General features: G+C 26.0%; 1 protein-coding gene across 1 annotated transcript; it reads left to right on the forward strand.

Moving 5' to 3' along the window:
• Positions 1-293: 293 nt before the first annotated feature.
• Positions 294-1448, forward strand: LOC108478233 (ethylene-responsive transcription factor ERF105-like). The gene has a single exon (XM_017780665.2). It carries the CDS (start codon positions 386-388, stop codon positions 1346-1348), a length of 963 nt encoding a protein of 320 aa, XP_017636154.1. The 5' UTR covers positions 294-385; the 3' UTR covers positions 1349-1448.
• Positions 1449-11659: the final 10211 nt, after the last annotated feature.

An 11659-nucleotide genomic window follows, 5' to 3' on the forward strand; every position in this document is an offset into this window, starting at 1 on the left:
TTAGACTGCTTTAATGAGATATGACATATATTTAATAAAATTGAAAATACTACGCTCTTAACTTAAAATTTTAAACTAAGAAAGAAAGAGAATTTAATTATTAACTTTAAAAGTAAATGGACTAAATTTTATTTTCCCGTAAAAGTAGAAGGACTAAAAACATATTTTGACCATAGTAATTTTACATTGCACGTCGCTTCTTGGCTGCATCGTGGAAGCTACTGTTGAACAGTCAGAAAATTCAACTTGCCTTAGATCCCTTATAAATACCTTTCCACTCCCCCCCTTCCACTCTCAAGTGAGAGAACGAAGAATCTACTATTCAAACCCACAAATAAAAAAATCCTTAGCTTCTCATTTTCTCTCTTGTTTTCAGTTTTTGGATATGGAAAGTAGCAGTGAAGTGTCGAGCAGGCTTCAATATATTGAACAATATTTACTTGATGAAAATCAATTTCCTGCTGTGGGATCGTGGAGCTTTTCAAATGAAAATCAATGGACAAATTATCCGAAATCCGAGGTTTCCAACTCTCAATCTCACTCTCTTTACCCTCAAACTTCCACCTCTGATTCCTGTCTTACAGTATCCAATTTTAATAGCCTTGACGAAGATGATTTCTTCAACTTCTCTACCAATTTCCCAGGTTTCGAGTCTAACCAAAGTGATGTTTTCGAATTTGACTCCAAACCTCAATCTATCCATCTCACCACACCTAAGTCTCTCACTTCCAACGCCACTGCCTGTGAATTCCAAGTGAAATCTCTATCTTCTTCGAATTCGACTTCCAATTCTCAGAGTCGAAAACCTTCGTTGAAAATCTCGTTGCCGCATAAAGTGGAGTGGATTCAGTTCGGCAAACCGGATTTAACCGAGGTAAAGCCAAAGAATTCAAATACCGAAGAGAAAACTAAGCATTACAGAGGCGTCCGACAAAGGCCGTGGGGAAAGTTCGCAGCCGAGATCCGAGATCCTAACCGAAAAGGTTCACGGGTCTGGTTGGGAACTTTTGACACCGCCATAGAAGCCGCAAAGGCTTACGACCGAGCCGCCTTTAAGTTACGTGGCTCAAAAGCGATTCTTAACTTCCCTCTCGAAGCTGGGAAGTTGGATGTAATCGCTGCTGACGGAGAGAGGAAACGGATCAGAGACGACGACGCTGGGGATGAGAGAGAAGTTAAAGCCGTGAAGAGAGTGAATGATGATGTGACTAAAGCAAGAGATAACGGCGATGCGCCTTTAACGCCGTCAAATTGGACATCATTTTTGGATTGCGATAACGACACGAAGGGGTTATTTAACATGCCATTGTTGTCGCCGTTAGGCTTGCACCAAGTTATAGTCATCTAACGACGATAAGTCGATAATGTATATAAAATTGTTTTTATTTGTTTTTCCTTTCAGTTCACTTATTGAATAAATCGATGCACGGTTTTTTTATTATTATCAACGATTGCTTTATGATTTCTTTTAAATTCGAATTTTAAATATTATACATGTGAAAATTTTATATTTAAAACATTAAAATATAATTAATAAATAATAAAACGTATGACTTGAAATTAATTAATAATAACACATTAAATATATACGATATGAAAATAAAAAATTAAAATTAAAATTGTGAGTAAAACGAAATTTAAACCAAAAAATTACTATCATATGAAAAATATTAAATGAATACGATTTATTTATTATAGTGTTGTTATCAATCTTGAGTTGTTGCTCAATTAATTTGTAACACAAACTTAATCAAAATAATATTAACATTGGATTTTGCAACACTCATGATGTAAGCCAAAATAATATTATATTTTCTTCTAAAATCTATTCAACAATGAATATAAGTGGAACGGTAATAAATTTATATTTTAATATTATTAAACACGTGTTCAATTTTTAAATTTATTATTTATAATTATTTTATTTAAAGACCATATAAAATATGAAAAGATAAATGTACTATCACAAGAACATTAATTATAATTTAAAAGAATAAATATTTCAGTAATTTCATAATTAAGTTAGTGAATTGAATAAATATGGCACCAATTATGTTAAAATATATTAATTATATATATAAAATCGATGGATGTAATGTATATAAAAATATTAAAATGATTTTTGTTTTCAAAGTTAAAGATTAAAGTAAACTTAATCTATTTTCAAATCAAAAGTTAATTAATCCTTTAATTAACTTTCATATGACGTGCAATATTCGCATTTGATTATTACCTCTGCTATTATTTTATTTTATTTGTTGTCCTTAGTCCTTATAATTATTATTTTAAAATATGAAATAATATTTTAAGATTTTAAAAAAATTAATTTAATTAATTTTAATATTATAGTAATAAATCGGTTGTCACTAGTAAAGGGATAAAAAATTTAATAACTTATTTAATTGATTTTGATGTTTTAAAATTTAAAATTTCAATATTAAAAAATAAATCTAGAACTTTTGTAAGGGTAAACAAGTACAATCGACAAATTTTAAAGCATTTTTAGTTTCTATATTTTTTACTTTAATCTTTTATGTTTTTACCTCGATCAATATTATAATAAAAAGAATTTTTTGGGTGACCAAAATAAAAATATGAACATGATGTGACGTGTACGTGTTAACTGCACATAAAGATTTAACGATTGCATGACTAAATAAAAGTACCTTAAAAATTAAGTAACCAACTAAATAAATTTATCCAAATTAATAACACCTAGCACTATCAATGCACCTCTATATAACTATTATCTACCTTTTAAAGGTTAGTTGACTAATACATTTAAGATCAATATGAAAATCCTATGTAATTTTTTTTTTTGAAACTAATAAATGTAACCATACAATTTAGGGAAAAAAAAAATACTCGTCGTAGATAGTGAAGAACAAGCTTCATTAACACAACAATCACTTTAACCTTAGCATCGATAGAATATCATGACACGTTAACAATTGCTTTGCCACAACTCAAGCATGACATATTTGGAGTGATTACAAGCACTTAATATGATAAGGAAATCAACCCTAGATAGTCCAATGTGACGAGCAAAAATCGATTAAAGAATCAAGCATTTACCAAACTAGAGAGGATGACAACAAAACCATCCCTAAAATCACTTGTAAAACTAAGGTTACATGCATAAAAAAGACTAAAAAACGTGCTACAAGAACAAACAAAAAACTTCTAAAACTGAAAACTTATTAAACAATGAGAAAATAAACAAAAAACATATAAAACTTTTACTACGTAATCTTTTTAAAGATTTGTGTAAACGAATTTGAATTTAAAAAAAAAGGGTAAACTAAAAAAAATAGTCAATTTTGTTTGCCTCGGATTATATTTTAGCCACTTATGTTTGAAATGTTACGTTTTAGTCACTTACATTATCGTTTTGTTACAAAGTGGTCACTTTACCGTTAAACTTTAGTAACTCCCTAACAGCAGTCCTACATGGCAATCCAAATGAGTTTTAAATGCTAACTTGGATGTTCAGTTGCTGGGATGAAAATATGTTTTTAATTAAATAAATTTAATTTGGATTGCTACGTAAGACTATTGTTAGTGAAGTAACAGAGCTTAATGGAAGAGTAACCACTTCATAACTAAACGATAAAGTAAGGGACTAAAACATAATATTTTAAATAAAAGTGACTAAAATATAATCTGAGACAAATAAAAGTGACTATTTTTATAGTCTTAAAAATGCTTTTTTTTTTTAATTTACAAGCGAAATCAGCTAATTAAACTTGGTCACCGTTTTCAAAATTACAACTAAATTAATTGTTTAATTGACGCGTGTTATTTTAATACAATACAAAAACAATGCTAATTTAAAAAACAAGAAAAACAGTGGGTTTCGATGTTAGACTAATTATTAAAAAAACAAATTGCATGAAAGATTTATATTTGGTGAAAAATACTAACGATGGTGACGGTTATTTTAATTTTTTAAATAAAAAGATTTTTAACTTGTTAAGCAACCTTTTAAACAAATATTAACTCAAGTTCACATTTATTATGTTATTGTATTCAAAATGAGTTAAAAATTAAGAAAGTTAAAGGAAGGTTAGTAGCAATGGTGGAGTCCAAAAATTTTTTTGGGTCGAAATTAAAATTATATTTTATAATAATAAATATGTAATTTTATTATCTTAATTGTTTATATATTTATAATTTTTAAATAATTAAATTAAATTTTTATTATTTTTAAGGACTAAAACATAATTTTATCATTATTAAATTAAAATTTTATAAATTATAAATAAACTAAATAAAAATTTTTGTTTTTAGGAGGTTGCGATCCTTGCCAGCCCCAAGCTCTGCCACTGATTAGGAGAAACACATGCGTGCAAGTAGTGAAGTTGGCAAAAATAGAGATTGTAATGTTCCACAGTTTTAACTTTTAATTACAAAATTTCAACCTGCTATACTATGTCACCATGTGCAAGTGAATCGTCATTTTTGACTCCTCTCCCTCCTTTCATCCGTCCATGTTTGGATAGCAAAAATTTTCCGCACTTTAACATTTACTATTTAGAATATATTTCTCATACTTCTCTCGTTCAAAAGAGCCTCGTCAATCGCGCTTAGATTTACCTCATTCGATGAGATACTTTATTGGATTATAGATTTTATTAGTGTATGACGTGCTCAACACGTGGAGTCTTTCTTTCTAAGTCTTGTCATGATAGATGTCAAGCTTGTAAAATTTTGTCAAGACTATTCAAGTTCAAATGTCACCTAGGTGTTGGACACATCAATCCAGGGGCGAAGCTAGAAATTTTTTTGAGAGAGGACTAGAATTAAGTTGTATATTTTTACAATAGTAAAAATCTAATTTCACCATTTTAATAATCTATATCTTTATAAAATTTAAAGGATTTAATCAATATTTTCATTTTTGGAACACTAAAATATAATTTTACTATATACTAATTTAAAATTTTATAAATTATAAAATAACTAAAGGTGAAATTTTTTATTTTAAAAGAATTGGGGTCTTACCAACACCCTTTGCCTTCGCCCCTATGTCAATTTAATCACTATGTCGCTAGAAGCCTCTCTTGCTCCATAAGGGCATAAGCCTTTTTATTAAACTAACCCAAAAAAATAAATAAATTATCAAAATAATCTAACTTTTTAATAAAATACAAAAATAACTCGTTTTCTATAGTATAAAGTGGTGGAGCCATATGATATGGCGCCACCATAGTGCCACGTCAGCAACGACTATTAAAAAATTATTTTTTGGTGGAGCCATGTTGAATGGCGCCACCAGTATAAAATACTAGAGAAATACTTAAAGTTCTGAAAAAACAGAGGACTTAAAAAAAAATATACCATTTTCGGGTGGAGCCATTCTAAATGGCGCCACCACTTTCCTACCTGACTTTTTTTTTTCCTTTTATTTTCATATTTCTTTTTTTTTACTTTTTATTTTATTTCTTAATAAATTGTCTTTTATTTTTTTACCTTTTGATTTTTTCTTATTTTATTTTGTTTATTTTATTATTAACTTTAAAAATTTGTAATGTATATTTTAAAATTTTAATTATTATTTTTAAAATATTTTTTAATTTTAGATATATATTTGTGAAATTAATTTTTATATATTTTAAAATGTATTTTTCAAATTAATTTTTAAAATTTAAAATATTAATTTTAAATATTAACCATATTTTTAATAATATAAAATCATTTAAACTTTTAAAATTTGTAAATACAATTTCTTTAATTTCTTTTTACATTTTTTAACTTTTTTTAATTTTTAAAAATATGGGGACCTGAATAATAATTTTTCAATTTTCTGGTGGAGCCATTTCAAACGGGGCCACCAGTTTCTGCCACCTTTTTTTTTTTACTTTTTATTAAATTTTATCTTTTCTTAATTTTTTCTTTTTAAGTTTTATATTATTTCCTTATTTTATTTTGTTTATTTAATTTATATTATTAATTTTAAAAAAATTGTAATGTATATTTAAAATATTTTACAATTTTTAAAATTTTAATTATTATTTTTTAACTTTAGATATATATATTTGTGAAATTTTTTTATAAATTTTAAATATATATTTTTCAAATTAGTTTTGAAATTATTAGTTTTATAATATTTGAAATGTATGTTTAATAATTTATTAATTTTACATACAATTTTTAAATATAGTTTTGAAATTATTGGTTCAAGCAAGTTCAATTTGACACCAATGGTTATAATACGTATATATTTCTAATTTTAAAATTTTATGATATCTTATTTAAATTTTAAAGTGAGTAATAGCAAAAAAATGTTTTTCAAGGAAGACTAATATTTTTATATGATAAATTTTAAAAACATAAAGTAATTTTTAAACAAATACTTATGTTTTCTAGTTATTTATATATTAACTAGTAAATAATCAAATATATTCACTTTTATTATTATTGTTTTAATAATATATATATATTAAAATTAAAAGAATTTTTTCATAAATCGAGCTCGTTAAGTAATAGTTTTCCGTATTAATCCCTAGATACCGTCTAATAAATTAAGTATGAAATTAGTAAAATAGAGTAAAGTTTTAAGTAAGTCAATTTTAAGGGCAGTTATTTTAAAAAATGAAAATATCCTAATTTATTTTTATAATATATCTATTCTATTATAATTTGTGTGATTAAATTTGATGTTTGAAAGTGAGTGATACTAATTTTTTTTAAAGTATACAAATACAATTACAAATAATGTATATCTAAATCAATTATAATAAAATAAAGTATTACAAAGTATAATCAAATTAATAATCTAAAATGTTCAATGAAGCTAAATAACAACTAATTAGAGATAAATATTTTAAAGCAGTCAAAACATGTTCAGCAGAGTAGCGATTAGCAAAAAAAATGGGAAACTAAACCGATTTTTTATTTAATTTATAATAAAATTTACTATTTCGTCGATCATAGATGAAGTGTGATCCGTATTTGCTCTAAAGACATCTTAAAATCTGTATAATATAAAAAACAAAAATACAATACAATTATTTTTATATTACATTAACTATAAAATATAAAAACAAAAAATAAAAGTTTAACATACGTACCTTTGTTCAAGCTCTTCATCTATACAAGGGGACCAAGCCTCACTCATATATATAACACTTTTTTTTAAAAACAAAACAATAAAAGGAAAAAATTATATTTTATATATTTTTTAATATTTATATTTATATTTAAATTTATTAATAGTCACATCACTGACATGATGTGATTAGTGATAATAAATATATATATATATATTTTTAATTTATACTTTAAAATTTAAATATATATCTAAAGTTAAAAAAGAATTTAAAATAATATTTAAAATTGTAAAAATATATTATAAAATTAAAAAATATTTTTAAAATAATAATTAAAATTTTAAAATATACATTACAAATTTTTAAAGTTAATAATAAAAATAAACAAAATAAAATAAGAAAAAATCAAAAGGTAAAAAAATAAAAGACAATTTATTAAGAAATAAAATAAAAAAATATGAAAATAAAAGGACAAAAAAAAAACAAAAGAAATATGAAAAAAAAAGTCTCAGGTAGGAAAGTGGTGGCGCCATTTAGAATGGCTTCACCCGAAAATAGTATATTTTTTTTAAGTCTCTCGTTTTTTAAAAACTTTAAATATTTTCCTGGTATTTTATACTAGTGGTGTCATTCAATATGGCTCTACCAAAAAATAATTTTTTAATAGCCGTTGCTGACGTGACACTATGGTGGCGCCATATCATATGACTCCACCACTTTTTACTATAGAAAACGGGTTATTTTTATATTTTATTAAAAAGTTAAGTTATTTTAATAATTTATTTATTTTTTTAGGTTAGTTTAATAAAAAAGCCTAAGGGCAAATCAAGATTTGATCACGATGGACACATGTCATGGCTTAGAAGAAGGTTGATCGCCGCTTTGCTTATACCATTAGAAGTCTCTCTTTCTTGAGTTAAAACTTTGCTAAAAACTATGCGCAATCACCTCATACCCGTAGTGTGAATCACCACCTCTTCTTCAACAATATTAAAATAGTATTTTTATGTTACTAATGATTTTGTTTTCATAATTGGATTTAAATGAAGAAAAAAAAAACCTTTTTCATTGGGTAGTATTTTAAATGAAAGAGGTAATTCTAGTTATGGTTGTAGTTTTTTTTTATTATGCTTTTTACTTTAATGCGATCCATTAACATTTATAACATATAGTTTTTAATTTGAACACACAAATAAAAATATCAAATTTCAAACATACTACGTGTTAACTTACTTGGATCAACAGATAGCACATTTGAGTTAACTCAACGAAGTTGTTTGATTTTGGTCATTCAATACTTTAATTGATATACTAATGTTTTAACCTACCAAAAATTTGGTTATTTAAAAGGTTGAAATTTGAACAGCCCTTGAGTTGACCATTTATGAAATAATATTCTAAAACCATATTATATGGATTTGCGAAATAAAAGTTAATAGTTAAGAGATTTGGAGTTTGAATGATGGGTTATTTTATTTGAAATCAAATATAAGTAGAGTTGATGGATTTTGACCGTTTAATTTACATTCATTTTAAATATTTCAATGCATCAAAACTCTGATTTCCACTATTCATTGACTTCATAACACCTCTTTCTAATGTTTAAATCATTCTTAATATCACTCATATTTACAACTACAGTCATTATCACTCAATTTTCATTTTATTTTTATTTTGAATAAAAATTTAAATAATATTCATATTACAAAATTAAAAAATGATAATTTATAATTTTATTTAAATATATTTCTAATAAGCACAAAAGACAATGATGTAGAAGAAATGAAGATTTGTGTAGTAGCAGACCAAATAAGTTTTGAGAGTTTTTCAATAACAAAGACAAATTGTAATTTATATTTAAATTCCACGTTAATTATTATTTTTTACTCGACATTTATTATATAAATTGGAATCAGACTCCAACTTTATTGAACAAAATCTCTTGGTCCGTCCTTTTCTAATACAAATATGGTTTTAAAATTCGAAATGGAAAAAAGTAGTATAATTGGAGTGATAACCGGCTTTGAAAAAAATTTGGGTTTGCATAAAATATTATGTTATTACTGGCTATATAAGTATTTTTATTTTTATTTTGTTAGGTCAAAGATTATGATATATAATAAAGATTTAATTAATATTTTTCACATGTGCTAACTCTTTATACTTTAGATTCAAACTTCTTGACTTCATAGTCCCTTGGAATAGAGCTACATGCTAACGTAAACCATCCAATTTTATTAAAACCAAAAAAAAGCCAATAGGCTTGTCCCATGCAGTCGATCTTAACATCCCTTGACTCCGACGGTACGACAAGCATTGATATCAGAAATGAGAGTATGGGAAATAGAAAAAAGACAAGAAACAAAATGAGAGCGGTTTGCAGTGGATAAGGCTACCCGAGCAAGACGATGAGCCACCTTATTTGTCCACCGAATGGACAAGTGTTGAAACTGACGTCCCAGCAAAAAACAATCATTAAGCCGTAGTCCAAATTCAAAAGAAAAGGATTATCGAGAATTTAATACAATTACGAGTTCCAGACAATTCGATCTCACTTCAATGTTATTTGAACCTTTAAGTTACCATTTTTGTAATATGTGAATTTTAAAATTTTAATCTTGATTTAACTTACATATAATATAAAATTAATAATATAATTTGACTTAACAAATTTACGTATTATTTAATTTAAAATTAAAATTTAAGAAATTAAATATATTAATTAAATTTGTAACTTACTCAGAGTGATAAATTCTATTTATTTAAACTTTGATGTGATTTGAGTATTTGACCCATGAATAATTTTAATAAAAACTTGAAACGAAACTGGCACAAACAAACAATATCAATATTGAAAATTAAACCAAGTGCTAATGAGACTTTTTAATGATATGAATAGTAACTTTCAGATAAGGGTAAAGTTAAAAATTGTTAAAGTGTGTGATTCAAATTCTGATTAATCTAATTTGAAAAGTTTGAAGTTCAACTCAGTTGTTAAATAAATAAAATAGAGAGGCAAAATTAGGGATCTGTGGGGCAAAGAATTTACTTCTTCTATTAGAAGTTGATTATAAATAGGTTGTTTAACCCTTTAAAATAGAGATAGTTGAAAACCTCTTGTATTGTTGTTTTTCAACATTAATAAATTTCTCTTTTTTTGTCGATAATATTTTTCAAAAAGATTTTCTATGTAAAATTTGCATATTCTTATCAACGATATTATAACTAAAACTTTTAAAAGAGCTAAAATAGAATTATAAAATATTAGCAAGTTAAAATGAAATATTATTATATTAATCTATAAATTTATTATTTTTAAAGAATATATTTTAGGAGATTAAAACTATTCCCTTTCCTTTAAATATCGTCCCTATTTTGATTTGAGTTTCACTTCAAATCTATTTTAATTAAAATCTCTTTATATACAATCGTGCTGAAAATATATTTTAATAATTAAAATATATTATTTATAATTGTAATTATGTTGAATGTATTAAAAGATGTTTGAAGGTTGAATGAATGAATGGAATTGCTGAAGGAGAGGGCGATGATGTAACCACCTATTGTTTAAAGGGAAGAGTCAAACTCTTTTATCCGACTTTTATTTTACTAGGAAAGAAAAATATAAAAGACAATAGTAATATTATTTTAATGTCGTGTCGGGATCTTCAGGGGGTTTATACTTTATAGTTTTATTACAAATTTTTTATTGTTTATAGTTTGACTATTATTTTGGCTTTCGGATGGCGTCAGTCACGTGTCATCTCTACCAAGCCTGCCACCTATCATTTGGGCTTTTAAGAAACATAGATGAATTTAATCATGTTTTGGGCTTCCTTTATTGTAAACTAAATTTCATCCAAAATAAATCCAATTTTTACATAGAACCCATTTTGAATCATATGGACATTTTCGCATCATACCTCTATACCTTTTTAAAAACGAAAGTATTGGGCAAGTAAACTGTTACATTAAATGGCAATAAAGAAAGTCAGCTTAAAGGACGCTAGTTACTCCAAATATCTATGAAAACAAATAAAACCTCGTGTTTGAAGACATAAACAGAGTTTTATGGAGAAATAATCAGTCAAGCGGATTTGTCTAACCGCTGATCCAACTCCATCATAGCAAACGAGTAACGGGGCACATCTTCAAGAATTTAAGTAGATAAGTTAGCTCATTTCTTATCATACCTTCTTTTAATAATCTGTGAGTGATACCGTTTGCCAATCTGACTGCATGTCTGAAAAGGCATCGCCGAAAGCCATTGCTAAGTCATTTTGCATATTTGATATAGGCCGAAATCTCTGATCTGTCCTCAAGGTTCAATTGAAGCTTCCTCACTATTGTTCTCGCATCTCCCTCTACCATCGCCAGCCAAAATCTTGACCCAACTGAAGCGTCAAGGCTATGTTTAGTAGTACTTTTGAAGCAAAATAAATTCTAAACAAGCAACTTTTGAAGAAAATTTTTAGCTTTTCAAAAATACTTTTTCCTGAATGGAGAAGTTAAATTTTTAGTTTTTCTCTCCCAAAAATACTTTTGACAATTTAATTACGTTATCACCCCTCCAACACATTGTACTTTTATTTCTTTGGTTAACTGCT

Source organism: Gossypium arboreum, chromosome 12 (assembly GCF_025698485.1).
Source record: "Gossypium arboreum isolate Shixiya-1 chromosome 12, ASM2569848v2, whole genome shotgun sequence".
NCBI classification, from domain to species: Eukaryota; Viridiplantae; Streptophyta; class Magnoliopsida; order Malvales; family Malvaceae; genus Gossypium; species Gossypium arboreum.

Coding starts and splice junctions, on each gene's coding strand:
- LOC108478233 (XM_017780665.2), top strand. CDS start 386: ATGGAAAGTAGCAGTGAAGTGTCGAGCAGGCTTCAATATATTGAACAA.